This window comes from Phycodurus eques, chromosome 15, assembly GCF_024500275.1.
Source record: "Phycodurus eques isolate BA_2022a chromosome 15, UOR_Pequ_1.1, whole genome shotgun sequence".
NCBI lineage: Eukaryota > Metazoa > Chordata > Actinopteri > Syngnathiformes > Syngnathidae > Phycodurus > Phycodurus eques.
In genome coordinates this window covers 4,806,933-4,824,349 of record NC_084539.1, presented here as the reverse complement: position 1 = coordinate 4,824,349, position 17,417 = coordinate 4,806,933, and the positions used below count along the sequence as shown (strand labels likewise).

The window sequence follows — 17,417 nt, the reverse complement described above, 5'->3', positions numbered from 1 at the left end:
GGACCTTGGCGATCCGATCCCCGGCTACAGAAGCTGGCTCTAGGGACGTGGAATGTCACCTATCTGGCAGGGAAGGAGCCCGAGCTGGTGTGTGAGGTAGAGAAGTTCCGACTAGATATAGTCAGACTCGCCTCCACACACAGCTTGGGCTCTGGTACCAGTCCTCTCGAGAGGGGTTGGACTCTCTTCCACTCTGGAGTTGCCCACTGTGAGAGGCGCCGAGCAGGTGTGGGTATACTTATTGCCCCCCGGCTCGGCGCCTGTACGTTGGGGTTCACCCCGGTGGACGAGAGGGTAGCCTCCCTCCGCCTTTGGGTGGGGGGATGGGTCCTGACTGTTGTTTGTGCCTATGCACCAAACAGCAGTTCAGAGTACCCACCCTTTTTAGAGTCCTTGGAGAGGGTGCTGGAGAGCGCTCCCGCTGGGGACTCCATTGTTCTGTTGGGGGACTTCAATGCTCACGTGGGCAATGACAGTAAGACCTGGAAGGGCGTGATTGGGAGGAACGGCCCCCCCGATCAGAACCCGAGCAGTGTTCTGTTATTGGACTTCTGTGCTCGTCACGGATTGTCCATAACAAACACCATAAGGGTGTCCACACGTGCACTTGGCACCAGGACACCCTAGGTCGCAGTTCGATGATCGACTTTGTGGTCGTGTCATCGGACTTGCGGCCGCAAGTCCGATGACGAGAGGGGCGGATCGGTGCAGAGACGAGAGGGGCGGAGCTGTCAGGGGCGGAGCTGTCAACTGATCACCACCTGGTGGTGAGTTGGCTCCGATAGTCGGGGAAGATGCCGGTCCGACGTGGCAGGCCCAAACGTATTGTGAGGGTCTGCTGGGAACGTCTGGCAGAATCCCCTGTCAGAAGGAGTTTCAACTCCCACCTCCGACCGAACTTTGCTCATGGGGGACATCGAGTCCGAGTGGACCATGTTCCACGCCTCCATTGCTGAGGAGGCCGACCGGAGCTGTGGCCGTTAGGTGGTCGGTGCCTGACGTCGCGGCAATCCCCGAACTCGTTGGTGGACACCAACGATGAGGGATGCTGTCAAGCTGAAGGAGTCCTATTGGGCCTTTTTGGCCTGTGGGACTCCTGAGGCAGCTGATGGGTACCGGCTGGCCAAGCGGAATGCAGCTCTGGTGGTCGCTGAAGCAAAAACTCTGGTATGGGAGGAGTTCGGTGAGGCCACGGAGAGAGACTTCCGGACGGCTTCGAGGAAATTCTGGTCCACCATCCGACGTCTCAGGAGAGGAAAGCAGTGCACCACTAATACTGTGTATAGTGGGAATGGGGCGCTGCTGACCTCGACTCGGGACGTTGTGAGTCGGTGGAGAGAATACTTCGAAGACCTCCCCAATTCCACCGACACGCCTTCCCATGAGGAAGCAGAGTGTGGGTTCTCTGAGACGGGCTCTCCTATCTCTGGGTTTGAGGTCACCGAGGTAGTTAAAAAGCTCCTCGGTGGCAGGGCCCCGGGGGTGGATGAGATTCGCCCGGAGTTCCTAAAGGCTCTGGATGTTGTGGGGCTGTCCTGGTTGACACGCCTCTGCAACATCGCGTGGACATCGGGGACAGTGCCTCTGGATTGGCAGACTGGGGTGGTGGTCCCCCTTTTTAAGAAGGGGGACCGGAGGGTGTGTTCCAACTACAGGGGTGATCACACTGCTCAGCCTCCCTGGTAAGGTCTATCCAGGGGTGCTGGAGAGGAGGGTCCGTCGGTAAGTCGAATCTCAGATTCAGGAGGAGCAGTGTGGTTTTCGTCCTGGCCGTGGAACAGTGGACCAGCTCTACACCCTCGGCAGGGTCCTCGAGGGTGCATGGGAGTTTGCCCAACCAGTCTACATGTGTTTTGTGGACTTGGAGAAGGCGTTCGACCGTGTCCCTCGGGGAGTCCTGTGCAGGGTGCTTCGGGAGTATGGGGTACCGAACCCCCTGATATGGGCTGTTCGGTCCCTGTACGACCAGAGTCAGAGTTTGGTCCGCATATCCGGCAGTAAGTCGGACTCGTTCCCGGTGAGGGTTGGACTCCGCCAAGGCTGCCCTTTGTCGCCGATTCTGTTCATAACTTTTATGGACAGAATTTCTAGGCGCAGCCAAGGCGTAGAGGGGGTCCGGTTTGGTGGCCTCAGTATTGCATCTCTGCTTTTTGCTGATGATGTGGTTCTGTTGACTTCATCAAGCCGTGAGCTTCAACTCTCACTGGAGCAGTTCGCAGCCGAGTGTGAAGCGGCTGGGATGAGAATCAGCACCTCCAAATCAGAGACCATGGTCCTCAGTCGGAAGAGGGTGGCATGTCCTCTCCAGGTCGGGGACGAGATCCTGCCCCAAGTGGAGGAGTTCAAGTATCTTGGGGTCTTGTTCACGAGTGAGTGAAGAATGGAACGGGAGATCGACAGGCGGATCGGTGCAGCGTCTGCAGTGATGTGGACTTTGTATTGGTCCGTTGTGGTAAAGAAGGAGCTAAGACGAAAGGCGAAGCTCTCAATTTACCAGTCGATCTTCGTTCCTACCCTCACCTATGGTCATGAGCTGTGGGTTGTGACCGAAAGAACGCGATCCCGGATACAAGCGGCCGAAATGAGTTTCCTCCGCAGGGTGTTCCGAGCTCTCCCTTAGAGAGAGGGTGAGAAGCTCGGTCATCCGTGAGGATCTCAGAGTAGAGCCGCTGCTCCTCCGCATTGAGAGGAGCCAGATGAGGTGGCTGGGGCATCTGATTCGGATGCCTCCCGGACGCCTCCCTGGTGAGGTGTTCCGAGCAAGTCCCACCGGGAGGAGACCCCGGGGACGACCCAGGACACGCTGGAGAGACTACGTCCTTCGGCTGGCCTGGGAACGCCTCGGGATCCCCCTGAAAGAGCTGGATGAAGTGGCTGGGGAGAGGGAGGTCTGGGCGTCCCTGCTAAAGCTACTGCCCCCGCGACCCGATAAGCGGTAGAAAATGGATGGATGGATGGACTTGGACTAACCCTTATACTCACTTCCCTTTAGGGCTGCCTGATTATGGCCAAAATAATAATCTCGATTATTTTGATCAATATTTTAATCACGATTCTTCCTCATGTTCGGGCAAAAACTTAGTTTTTATTGTTAATTTTTCAAAAAAAAACTATGTCACAGTTTTCAGTGCAAAATGAATTTTTAAATAAGAATACATTTTAGCTAATAATAAAAAATAAATGTACCCCAAAAAAATCTACTTTAGCAAGTGCTAACTGAATAAATATGCTTTTACAAAGTGCAATCACGAATTGCAACTTAATGGAAGCAAATGCTGTTAATGCATAAAAGGCAATAACTGACTCTTAATTTGAAAATCCACGTCAATATAGTGAATTCCGTTGTTCTGCTTGATCATTGGCCAGTCGTGGACGGTCACAAACTGCAAAGAACTCGACAGTTCTGATTTCCCTCTCTATTTACGTCTGGGTTTTTTTGTTTTTTTTTTTGTACGAAGTCAAGGCAGCCGCTACAACGAATGTTAATAGTGTCTTAACGTGACACGCCGGCCTCTCCGCCAACGTCAAAATGAGAGCTTCACATATTGCTACGTCGGACATCATTGCCAATTTATGTTTTTAAGTTGGCCACGGAGCGCGGTGCGCCTTAATGAAGCCTTAACGATACGTTCGCTCCCCCGGTGGCGAGATGACTAGGTTGTGGGCACTGCTACAAATGAAGCACTTTCCATATGCAGCGGTGCCCGCATTTTAAATGTAAAAATTTGCCAACACCACTCAGGCTCATTTAATCGTGGCAAGCCAAAATCACGATCAGGATTAAAATTCAATTAATTGTGGAGCCCTTCTTCAAAATAGAATGGCTTGGTGATTTGTAAATTGGTCGTATTTCCCTTGAGCGGTTAAAATTATTAGAGTAAATTTAAACTTTAGATATTTTTAAAAAATACACTATAAATGTATGGGATGTTCGATGCTACTTTTTTTTTTTTTTTTTTTCACCCCCCAGACTGATTCGGTACGTTTTCACTCTTTTGAGTACTCACCGATACAGAGTCCCGATACCTCTAGTACTTTTGATACATAAAATTTCAGTTTACACAATCACAGATGATTATGGAAAAAGAGCATTCTTTCTTTCTGACGCACACCATTTGCCAATATGTTAAACCACTCTCTGTCAGATTTTGTTCTTGCCTTAATTATCGGTGGCTGGTATCGGCAGCATTCACAAGTACCCGATACCTTGAAATATGGCTGGTATCGGTGTTCTCCCATCCTTAATATACTGTATGTCAACCCCGTTGACACCTTTTACTCTTCCTTTTGCATGATAATAAGTGGTATAGATTATGTCTACAGTTGAGGGGAATAGATAAATATAGAACACGAGATGTTTTGTGTTTTTTAAAGCCTCCCAAATCTCACTTCATTTCACCCTGCACTGAGCATCTACAATCCTTTCAGGATTCAGTGCAGCATTTGTGTGTAACCCCAAAGAGTTTTTGGTAAAATGCTGGAGCATGGGTTTGCTGTTGACTAGACTAGAAGTAATTTGAATTAAAATGCCTGCAGGTTAGTAGGAGCTCCATAGCAAGTGCTTTTTTCTTCTTCTTTTTTTTTTTTTTTTTTTTTTTTCTGATATCGAAGTCTGTACAAACAGTTTACATAATAAATTCTCTTGTCAGTTCTTGCAAAGACTTGGCCGCGCACACACACAAACATATGCACACACTCACACACACAGATCCACAACAGTGGTTCTATGCAATATTCACAAGAACACACACTCAGGTTTGTTTCCCTACATAGCCCTCAGGCACAGGCACAACCCTGCAATGTTGGTGTAATTAGAGTTCAACCAGCAAAGCCGCTCTGTCATGGGCATATTTAATTCATTGTGTGTGTGTGTCCTGCTGTTTATGTGCTCTAGTGAGAAGATGAAGAGACTAACAGGGCATTTTGGGAGTTTTATAAAAAGAAACTGTGGGCGAGTGGTAGAAGGCGCTGACTCTGAACATGTTATTTCTTTGACCTCTGATTGAACACGTACGTATGCTGTATCAATGACTTTGTTGATAATTAAATGGTCAAATCTTGAGATAAACTGATTCAGCAGCAGCGACGCCATTGATGACAACAAAACACTTTTGATTTGTATCTGGTCTGTCTTAGTGCAAGTCAATTGCTGAGACAAATCTGCCTGGATGTCTTCATTTTAGTCCTAAAATAAGCGTTATATAAATCAGATCTCTTTTAGTTTCGTGTAAAGCATTGCAATTCTTATTGTTTTCATGATGATTGACCCTATTCTGCTCTTTCCAGTATCTTCCTCCTGAGGGTCTGCCTCCTCTGCCACTCTGCCATTTCCCCCTTGTCATATAACCATGGCGCCCGTCGCCACGACAACACAGGCTGTGGCCATTCTATCCTGTCATTAGCTTTCCTGGTTAAAGGCACGCACTCTCTCTGTCTGACTCACACCCGCCGTTACGTCAATGTTGAAGCTGTCATGAATGGCAATTTCACGTGATGAAGACTCATGATACTGAAATGTTAAGGAGAAGCTTGAATTGGTTATTATGTACATTAAGATATGTTTTATATTCAGTATTTCTGTGGCCCCAAGTCAGCCTCGCAATGCTGCTTGGTGTGTGCACAATCAGGCCATGTACAAAGTGGAGGTCGGTCAAAGATATTGGCAAATGTATCACTCAGCTTCGATTACTGTACAAACTAGAGGTGGGAATCTGTGGCCACGTAGGATACAATTACAATTATTACTTATTTAAGAATTTATTATTGAAATTTATCACGATTCAGAATAGTTTCTATTTGCACCATGCAGCTAAGATATTTTTTTCCCCCTTTCCCACAACTAGTATACCGGTAAATAGTCTACATTAGGGCTGCATGATATTTTGTTTGAGCATCATCAACGCGATGTATGTGTGCGCGGTAGTCACATCGCAGCATCCGCTACGATTTTGGTGTACTGTAATATACAGTGAATCAACTGTAATGTTAAAGGTAACATGCAGAGGGACTTGTTTGGACATGCAAATAGATATTTTGCTCTCCTCAATGAAACTACTGTAGGCAGACAAGCTGTAGCTGCGTGATTCCGCGAGGTGCGTTCAGTGACACTGCGTAAATGGGAGTCAATGTGTTCCTTTGTAATACAGTAATTGTCATTTCACTACAATTTCTGTCAAACTGTGTTACGCGTTTGTAGTTTGCACATTATGGACTACAGTCCTGTTTTTGTTTTAATTTGTCATTTAAAAAACAAAACAAAACAAAAAAAAACATTCAAGCGACACATTTTTCCTCATGTTTTTGAGATTGGAGGGTGAAAAATGCTGCTGGCTACTAGTGTGGACTGAATGGGTGGCAACAATGCAGAAATGAAATGCCAGTATTTTGAGGGTAATAGCCCATCAGCAAACTACAATATTGGAAGAAAAAAAAAAAAAAAAAGAACTGTGAACTAGTTAATTTTTGAAGTTAGTTCAAAATTTCAAACGATGAACTGAACTTATTCATTTTTGGAACTGTGAACTGAACTTTGAACACTTCCGCGGAGAATATGAACTTTCCCAACACTGATGCTGTATTATTTCACATCGTAATATATATAGCAGGTTTAAAAAAATACATAAATAAATAATCGCAATGTCATTTTTGTCCTAGTGTCGTGCAGCCGTAGTCTGTTTCAATAGCCATTCATATAAAACATGAGGCACGTATTTATTGATTAATTGCGTCTTGGAACCACTGAGGCAAGACGCAAGCGCATTACTTGGCTTTGGCTCAGTTCACCCAACTAGTTAGCTGAACATGGAAGAATAACTATGAGAAGTTAAAGCTTCATTTATGCAGACCAGCATTACGTCATAACTCCTCCGGGGCAGCATTATTCTACTCAGTACGAACATATGGTGGGTGGGTGAGTGTTGCACGACTCCAGAAACAACAGAGTTTTCTCTAACTCTTATAACCATGCGTGTCAAGCATTTGTTGCCATCCATTATTGAAAAGCATTTTCTCCTTTTTTAAAAAATAATATACTGTTCTTATATACTGTAGCAAGTAGTGACCCTATGGTTGTGTGAAATAAATTGGTGTTAGAGTTGTACAATTTCCAACTGTACCTTGAAGGTGTCTGAATGTGATAGGATGAGCCAATGTCTGGGTTTTATTGGATGAATGAGTCGGGGGTTGGGGTCTGTGCAGCTGAGGATGGAAGAGTGAGTGAGTGAGCGAGCAAGTGTGTGTTTGGAGTGCGCACAGAGAGTTAAGATGGGGAGAAAAAATCCTCGATTGGTCAACTATCATCACCGTAACGTCGACTACAAAAACAATCTGAAATCGTTCAAACGCTTACTGTAAACCCAACCGAGTTGTGACTGGAGTGGGGATGCACCAGGGATGCTAAAAGTGCTAAAATCCCGTGTTTACCATCAAGTATCTCCACTCGGCATGGCTCCTACTCTTACTAATATTGGTGGAGCGGGCGCACCTTGGATGAATGAAGTGATTGAATGATGAGTTGGTATGAGTGATACTTTGTTAACTTTTGCAAATCAAAGTAGCAGGCCAAAGAGGCATACAATAATTTGTAACCATGAATGTACTATAATAACTCTAAATCCATTCTGTTACAATTCATGATGGAATGACTTTTTGATTTTTAACCAGCAGACCCTGTCCTGTCCCTTTTGTGGTTGATAGATACCAGGGAACATGCATACTTGGACAAGTATGATGTGGGAAAACTTGACATGAGTCTCAAATTTTCACCCCATCAAACACTTTTGGGATGAACTGAAATAGGAAATGAAAAGCCTCTTGCATCTAATATCAGTGACCTCCTCACAAGTGCACATGTTCTGGAAGAATGGACAAAAATTTCCAGAAGTCTTGTGGAAGGTCTTCTCAAGAAAAGTAGAAGCTGTTTTATTTTCAACATGAAGATCAAATGTATATTTTCTTCCATCATCAGTTTTGATTGAAGGCTCGAGTGGTCTGAGGCACATTTAATTTGAGGATACAAACGATCCTCACTCTCATCCTTCCCCACAATATAAAGCAGTTAATCCAATCCAGATAAACACTCACACACACACACACACACACACACACATACTCGTACACATCTCCACGGAGACTACTACGAGAGCATCGTCTCACACTATCTTGAGACTTGACAGTGTAAACACAGATGCTCACTGCCTCCACCGACTGCCAGATCTGCAAACATCAGACACCTACATGCCCAAGTGAGCCTCCACACACTAAAATCACTGTTGGGATGCCTAATGACGGGAGGGCTTAGAGAAACAAATGTGTGCATATCTGATCTAACCTCGCATTGACTGAGAAATGTGCCAACGCCTTGAAAACATGCGTAGTTCTGAATAGCGAGTGGGGATTTTGCTAGTTATAGTAAAGGAGTCCATGTATATTTTAGGTGTTTTATTAGCAACTGGGTTCATGCGCATACTAGACAATAATTTGATTCCAGGCACGGTCACTTTGTTGCAGCAACATGAACTGGGGGGGGGGGGGGAGCTTCGTTTCATCCCATTCAGGTGTAACTGCATTCCTTCCAGAGTTTTTAGTGACATAGAGATTCATATAATCAAGGTTACTGGTTAACATGGTCGTTGTCTCTCAGTGTAATTCCACATTTATAGGAACATTTCCCGAGAATTATGAGTAAAAAAAAAAAAAAAAACATGTATACGATATACTTTTCATGCTCGAGGCGCCACATTAGCATATTGCAGCATGTGTTTTTTTTTTTTTTTTTTTTTTTTTTTTTTTTTTTTTATATGAACACATGCCTGCTTTGCTATTGTTCACCTGAGTCACTAATGCAGCTCCAGTTAAACTCCTCAAGCTGGTGTACTTGCTTTGCTGGGCTAATATTATCTACCAGGCAGGAGATTAGCTCTAATCACATTGATGGGCCCATCTCTTCTAAGCCGCCACACACCTTAATGTGCCTGTAATAGCAAGACATTTCAGTTTCAAAGTACTCTGCTGCAAACATCCTTACAGTTCATGTGGGCATCCAATATTTACATGAAAAGACATTTGCATGCCTCCCGTCGCCTTGAATCACGTATTTAAACGTGGTGCACACCCAGACAAAAAGTCAGACAAAAATCATCCAAATACAGTAGCCGATTGTCAACTAGAGCTGCTTTTGTGTTCAGCCTTTCTAACTCAGCAGTTCAACCCGATTAGCAAGGAATCCGAGACAGTCTGCGTATGCGTATACGTGCGCACTATTCATTAGCAACCACCTTTCACTAATTTAGGACATACAACACTGGTTGATTTGGAAGAAATCCATCCTGCATGGCTTTCATCTTGCCAAGCGATAAGGCAGCTTGATGAAACGATTCATTTGATTTGATCTCTCTCTATCACTGTCATTATTTACCATATGAGCTATTTTACCATGCTGGCTTCCTTAAAGTTTGAAGATTTAGCCCCAGATTTCCATTACTGTACACAGTGAACCCCTGCTTCTCACGTGGAATAGGGACCAAATCCAGCCACAAACGATTTATGCCTTTCCTGAAAAGGTTTGATTGCCACTAGATATCACAAAATGGTGGCAAAGCACCACTTTTGTCGAATTGAAGCTCCTGATCTGACTTGCGGGGATTCACTGTATCTGGTTTGCGGAGAACCAATGTATAAACGAGTCATGCATTTTCTTTACAATGCCAAAAGAGCGCACAATCGCTTTTTCAATTGTACTCTTTAATTCTGTTCCTCTCCAGAACATCTTGAGTGCAACAACAGAAAAACACCCAGGGCCTGATTTATTAAAAATTCTAAATTCTTTCTTTGTCCTATTTACTATAGTAGGACATTTTTATGTTGGTTTACAAGGCAATTGTTATTTTGTTTGAATTCAGCTGAATGAGGCATTCTGTGCCATTCTTGAACTCCCTTCAAAAAGGGAAGACATTGAGCGGACTGACACATTAGCTTCCGCTTCCACTCGTGCTCATTCTGAGGCAGCCACTCTTTTGATAAATATGAAACAAAGCAACACAATGAAAGAGTTGTTAGTCTGCCCATGTCCCAGCTCACTGACTGAGCACACTGTGCTGAATGAGGAGTCCTTCAGAGTTGGGCCCCCGCTTAATGTGTCCCACAGCCTGAGGACCGGCTGGGTGGGGGTGGGGAGGGGGGACCAAAAATCACTTCTGCCTGCATGAGGTCACCAAAAACCCCAACAACACTCAGCAATATTCCTATTTACTTCCCCGACGTGGTCTCACAGGTAAAATATAACGTGAGAAGTGGCACTGTCTCTTGTGCGAGAAGTGCTTGCAAACCAGATCAAAGGAAATGTGCAGGAGGAAGTGGTCTCAACAGACAGCCTGATTTATTCATAGACTGTCTGTTTGCTTGAGAGTTCCTCTTAAGACAGGATGCCAGTTTGGTATGATGCTAGAAAACAGTCACACTGTCAGAATCAAGGCACCAATTATTTCAAGGCTAAGTATGAATAATAGGCAGGATTTAATATGAAACATTGGATTCGCTTTGCGTTCAGATTTCTATTTCAACTAAGTGTGGAGGGGTAGCAAAAAAAAACCAAACAAACTAGGATTTCTCACTGTATTTCCCCCCAAAAAAAAAAAAATAAAGTTCACACAATAAGTACATTTGGTAATTCAGCGAAAGGTTGGTTGGCAAATTCCCTGTATCGGACTGAACCCTAACCCTTCGCCGCACAGTTGCATGGCACATGGCCTCTTTACCATTATCTCAATAGAAGTCTTTATCTTTATGGGTGTTCTATTATCCCATGTAGCATATTAGCAGCCTGTTTAGTAACACTGTAATATGCAGGGAAGTAATTAGGTACCTGCTCTAACGGGAAGTTCTTATATTTTTACGTGACTAAAAGGTTTTCCTGGCACTGATTGTTTAGCGGTTCACATCATTGCATTATTCAGCAACTTTGTACAGATGTTGATTGTCTTCAGGAAGCCCCCTTTCTCTGACATTTCACTGAATTCGGGGGATTTAGGTGCTTTTTAACATACGGCCTATATTGTATGCTTGTACATGTTTCAGCTGAAGTCTAAAACCCAAAGCGTGTCAAATCTGAAGGACCGTTGTTGGCTTGTGGCCTTGTGATGGAGATTAGATCAGATTTAGGTCTTGGTCACAGAATAAAGTATGGTACTATAAGAACAGCATTAATTGGGAAGCTTGGTAAACTGTGTGACTAATAATCACAAACGTTACTGTATAATGTTAATACTGCTTGTGTGCGCGCCCATGCTCATTTGTTAAATTATAAAGCCCCACGGATGTAAAGATGGCTGAGTGATAATGTGATACTTCCATGACACTTTGCCCAAGGTGAGAAGATTCCATTAAGTTGAACTTTATTGTCGTTATGCATAATACAGGCAAATAGCCAGACTGTCCGTTTTATTTCGGGCTTCAAAGTGAGGTGGTACCATTCTGATCGCTCACACACGTGCGCATGCCACACTCCCCACTGGGTTAAACAAACACTTTCTCTGTGTTGTATGTATTGACATGTACTATATTGTTCTTTTGTGTTTTCTTTTTCCTAAAGGTCCCATATTTTGGCTATTTAGACCTTGATAAAGTGACTCTCTAACATGGACGGGGTTCAAGAAACGGTTTCACCCTGCAGACCACTTAAACGGTGCTACTCAGCCATGCCCGATCGAGCACACCATTGCTGAGCCTAGATTGCTCCGACTAGACAACCACCTATCCCACCTTCTGTTTATAATCCAGTGGAACCAGCCACACTGGGGTCTGAACAAAGTGCACATTAGTTACCCGATACGAAAAGCGGCGTCAAATAAGACCACCTGATATATTACTGCTGTTAGCAAAGGGCTGTTCCGTGCGATAAGGCTGTCTAATCACGGTGTCGTAAGGAAGTAATAAACTGTAGTTCTTTTTTGCTGTAATGAAAGCAAGAGATTAATGCATGTCGGCATTACAATCAAGTATGGGCTTTAAATGAGAAGACATCTGACACCTTTTAGTCCTGATTTACCGGCCAGACGACCCAGCAGCTGAACAGTCAGCAGCTGCAGGAGGAGGTTTGCTTACTGTAGTCAGTGTGGCTTCTGAAAAAATATCTGTTTGAGAATTAATACATTATTGTTTATAGTTTCCAGGCTAACATAATAAACAAAATTCAATTTACACCAATTACATTGTGGAATGGATCGCATGGTGGGTTCAAACCTTGGTTCATGCCCTCCTGTGTGAAGTTTGTGTGTTCTGTCACTTTTTTTTCCCCCAGATTTCAAAAACATCCATGTTAGGTTAAAGACTTTAAATTGTCCATAGCTGTAAATGTGAGAGTGAATGTTTTTTTTTTTTTTTTGGGGGGGGGCTGTACAGAATGTGCGTTGTGATTGACTGGCGACCACTCTCGGTTGCCTCTTGCCCAAAGTAAGCTTGCATACGCTCCAGGAGTACAAGAGCAATGAGGACGGACATGGCGTCGTGAAAATGGATACATTATGCAACAACAAAACGCACTGGTGCTGCTTTCAGAAATATTTTAGGACATTTGGGGACACAAAGCTAGAGGACTGGAATTTGACTAAGTTGTGCTCAAATTTGACATACAAGGAAAATTACGGGTTTTAATTAGCAATGAATGTCTTCAAAAATATAGATGCACTTTCACTAGGCCTGCCACGATAACAATTTTCCAGGACGATATATTTTCCCAAAAACAATCACGATAAACGATAGTTTTTTTAATGTCTCCGAAATCATGAAAAATAAGGCCTGTCATTTTTTTATGACACTTTATTTTTCTCTTTGAAGTCATTAATGTTATTATTATTGTTGTTGTAATGTTTCCAATTTCCTTTATTTCTCTATGAAATAGTTTTTTTCTTTACTCTGAGATACTACTCTTTACATGGAGCCTTCTATTCTGATTATAATCGGTTTAGAAGCCCAAACCCCAATGAAAATGCTCCATACAAACACCTCAGTCGGAATAAACAGGCCAAATCCGAATGGAATTTCATTTGGTTTCACACGGGTGGAATATTCCTTTTGCCACACTGATCCGATGTAAATTTTCGCTATGTATACCGTCATTCAGAAGAGAGCTGGGAAAAACTGCGCGGTGACGTCGTCGTTTACGCATGGCATAAATATGGCGGCTCCCAACAGATCTCTTATGCAAGGGAGATCTTGTTTTTAACTACTTATAAGTTGTTGTTTTTCCTCAAATAAACGTATGAAAACAATCCCAACTACTTTGCTGAATAGACTAGAGACCTCCATTTTGATAAATGGCGTGACGTTCACGACGACGTGCACGTCTCACACCTGTTCCGATTAAATGTCGTTGCACATCATATGTACACCCAATTGGAATAGATCACGTCACATGTAAAAAGTTGACCAGATAGCTTCAATTGGAACTATTTCAATCGGAATGACAAAAAAAGTCTCTGTGTAAACCCGGCTACTCAGTGGTTGGGTCACTGAAAATGAGCCCTTCACCTGTCAATCAAATATACGCTGACGTTCGCTGTAGTCCACTATTGGCTGAATAACGTGCCACTGAGGTTATACTTAATAAACAATTAACGTTCCCGTGTTTCTGTTAATTTGGGACTAACACACACAATAACTCTGAGAGGCACTGACGTTTTAAACGACTTCGCCATGGCAGAGCGAGCTGTTTAGCTCCTTAACTCGTTAGCTCGCGCCCGGGCTAGAGAACACAATAGTTAACTCTCCCTTCGGTGTCTCTGTTGTGTGAATCTACGCGCTGCACATGGAGCAAGGCTGTGGAGTATTGGATGGATCCAACACCGCTAATATACTAACATATCAACTCACAGGTTCTTACAGGTTTTTAGACACGAAAAAAGAATTCCACCGCACCACCGTCAGGACCACTGCCTTGCTCATTTTCCTACATCCTGCCCTTTTCTGTCCTCTCTTGTTCTCTTGGTTAGTTATCGCTAGATCACCACAACAATAACCATTTATCGAGTCCAGAAAAACTATCGCGTCCCAATTTTATTTATCGAATAAGTCGATATAGCAATTATTGTGACAGGCCTAATTTTAACCTCAATTATGTAAATGGCCTTGATTGTGGAGGTAAACTCACGGGATGGCACAATGTTGTGATTGCAGTACTGTACTTGTCCTAATGCAACATTTAATTGAACTCTGTAAATATATTGTTTGGTCTTTTCAACTTCTTTCACTTAAATTCATAGGCCCCAAAATATCAATTGTTGGCCTATGCTACAAACCTCAAACAAACAAACAACCTAGTCCACCATGAAAACTACTACGCTGTTGTTTTTTTCCCCCCGCCTGCCTGTCATATACCAATTTCAGGCATGTTTTTCATGCTGAATATTGATTCAACGACTACGGACAATCTCTGAATTGAATATTCTTCTTAAACTGTGTCTCCTGCAGCTCAAGATCTCCTTCAATGAGTCGAGTCTCCACAGCACTTATGAGTATCCGTCAGAAAGCAGCGTGTGGGACAGCGTCGACGAGGCGGACGGGGAAAAACGGGACGGAAAGGTGGTTGAAGAACCGCCCAGCATGGTGGGACGTATCCACATCCCTCAACCCAGTTTCACAAGCTCGCCCACACATACGAACAGCAGCAACGGTGAGATATTGTTGAGAAACAAATGAAGCATAGTTCAGCATGGGTCTGTTATTGGATTGTAAAACAGTGGTAAAACATTTGGCGGACTTTATCCCTGTGAACCATATGGACACTTGAGTGCCTGCGAATTCCTTAAAAAGTGTTGAATTTGAATTGCCACAATCCATTAATTTGGTATTCCGCTTTTCCTTTTGAGGGTTGCGGGGAGCTGCAGGCCATCCTGGCTGACTTGGTGCAAAGGACAGACTACTATACACCCTTGACTGGTCACCAGTCAATTGCAAAGCACATAATAGAGACAGACAACCATTTACACAGTCACTTAGTGGTAACTGAACCGATGCTGACTGCACGGAAGTCAGGCGAGGGAACCGCTACAGTGTAATTTCCGAAATAAAGGCATTAATTATCCTTAGAAATCACTGACTGCCGTTAATTCTGCTATTCAAAGGTCAATATACAACATTGTATTGACTATGTACTGGTAATTTTAACCAAAAAATGGCACAGTAAGGCATTAAATATCCTTAGAAATCACTGACTGCCGTTAATTCTGCTATTCAAAGGTCAATATACAACATTGTATTGACTATGTACTGGTAATTTTAACCAAAAAATGGCACAGTTTAATTAGTCTCCAATCACAATAAAAATACATTATTTTAAATAGTATGTGAAGAATATTTTGAAATAATATTTTGAAATTTGAAATTTGGGGGGGGTGGAGTATTGTGGTTGATTGGACAGCACACTAGTTAGTGCCATATACAGCAAATGCCATATACAGCCGTCTGTATATGGGACACCACTGTTATGTATGTTTACCATTTGTAAAATAATAATTAAAAACATAAAATTATAATATTCTACTCTCGGGTCACACAGACAGTTTTGACATATATGACAAGTTTTTGTTTGGTTTTTGAAACCTGCAAACTCTCCCTTTACTCCTTGACGGAATCAATTTTATTTCCCCCAAATCCCGGTTGTTCTTTCTGCCAAAACATTTTCCATGTTGCAAAGATTGAGCAGTTTTGGGAAGGCCTTTCTCTGTTCCAGCAGTACACAAAACAAGATCCACAAAGGCATGGTTGGATAAGACCTAGAATAGAGATTCTGAACCAGGCCCTCTGGGTCAACTCGGTGATCTTGGACCTCACCTATGATCTTGCGGATGGACAAACAAAAATTCTTAGCTCGACTCACTCCAACATCTCACAGAAAGTCTTCCCAGATTAGTGGAAGCTGTTATAGTTAGAAAGGGGGGGGGGGGGGGGGGGGGGGTAACTATAGTTACCTACATTTTCATATCCTATTAATAGTCAGCATTCCTAATACATTTGACCATTTAGTCTATTGTGTTTTATGTAAATGTATAATATATAATTGCCCTTAAGGGCCCACTTTGCGATACCAGTGTGATCCAAATGTCGTCTTTTAGGTTTGATTTTGAACATTCTTAGCAGAAAGACTATAAGTGGGAGGACAGGGACCCCTAATGGAATCACTCTAAACTACATTTGTGAAAATGTGAGGCCCCACAAGGGTTTGATGGCACATGAGCCGTCTCACCTATAAGTACAGATAAAGTGCTCTGCCCAAAGAAACTTATTCTTTTTATATTTAATGATTTCCTTGTGCTCTTGCCACTGAAAGTGTATTCATTTTTGTGTATATTTTCAGGGTTCAAAAAAAAAAAAAAAAAAAGCCAAGGGTCACACACTCAAACCTATTTTGAAAAAGAATTAAGACAAGCACGCACAATTCTATCTACAAAGGGAGACCTATAGTAGTAGCATCATTAATAATGTCTATTTTCTTATGTGCAGACCTCTCTAGCTACATTCCCAAGCACTCGATGGACTTCAGCGCCTGGCAGGAATACAAACAAGAGGACAGCGCTAACAAGGAGGAGGCCACTTCCCGGCAGACACAAACGACAGAGGAGGTCATGGTGAGAGGGTTACAACTCTATTTTCATTTCAACCCTCAGTTTATGTTCTGTATTCGAAGAGCCAAGGAGCAATGGCGTAAAACTGAAGACCACCTACATATGAGAAGAAAATAAGCCAATTAGCCCAACTAATTTCAGGAGTTTGAAGCTTTTGGTCTAAATTGTTAGTGGTCAGTTCATTTTCGGTTTCATTGATATTTTCACAATACGATGCCATTTAGGAATTGGTCATTTTTATGGAGAGCACCTCTTCAGGGGGTCATCCAGATTACAACGGAGTCCCATTTCTACTACACTGACCTAGCCTGAAATTTGTTAAGTCTGCATCACGTGTCTCTTTGACTCACCTATGCTATCATTGTTGTAAAGTCATACATAATAATCAAATTTAAAAAAAAAAAAAACAGAATCATAAAAGAGAATAATTCCTTAACTTCCCTCCTGAGGGTGTCTTGGACGACAGTTCTTCATTGCGTGCTGCCTGCAACCCGGAAACTGCGTCGGTCTGGACCGTCATAAACGGAGGACCCCATTTAATTATAAATATAACAAAAAAAATAATTAGAATTGGATAATAAGCTGCATGTTAGTTGATCTTGTTGCCTACCCTTCTGTCACTTGAAAGTGCAAATATTGCTGAATTCTAATACTGTATGTAGGCCACTGACTTGGTGAAACCAGTTGAGAGAACATTTGCATCAAAGAAAAACTAAGCTGCTTGCCTCTACCTCCTCAAATTCATTACTCCAGTCATCCATAGTAGCTTCAACATTAGAAATATGATTCCTACGGTATATT

At 43.1% G+C, this 17,417-nt stretch overlaps 1 protein-coding gene across 1 annotated transcript in view; it reads left to right on the top strand.

Moving 5' to 3' along the window:
* Positions 1 to 17,417, top strand: part of tprn (taperin) — a 28,884-nt gene that overhangs the window by 8,159 nt on the left and 3,308 nt on the right. Inside the window, exons 2-3 of the mRNA XM_061697475.1 lie at positions 14,464 to 14,665; positions 16,495 to 16,619. Of these exons, the coding sequence (XP_061553459.1) occupies positions 14,464 to 14,665; positions 16,495 to 16,619 (327 nt within the window). The remainder of the gene's footprint in view (positions 1 to 14,463; positions 14,666 to 16,494; positions 16,620 to 17,417) is intronic.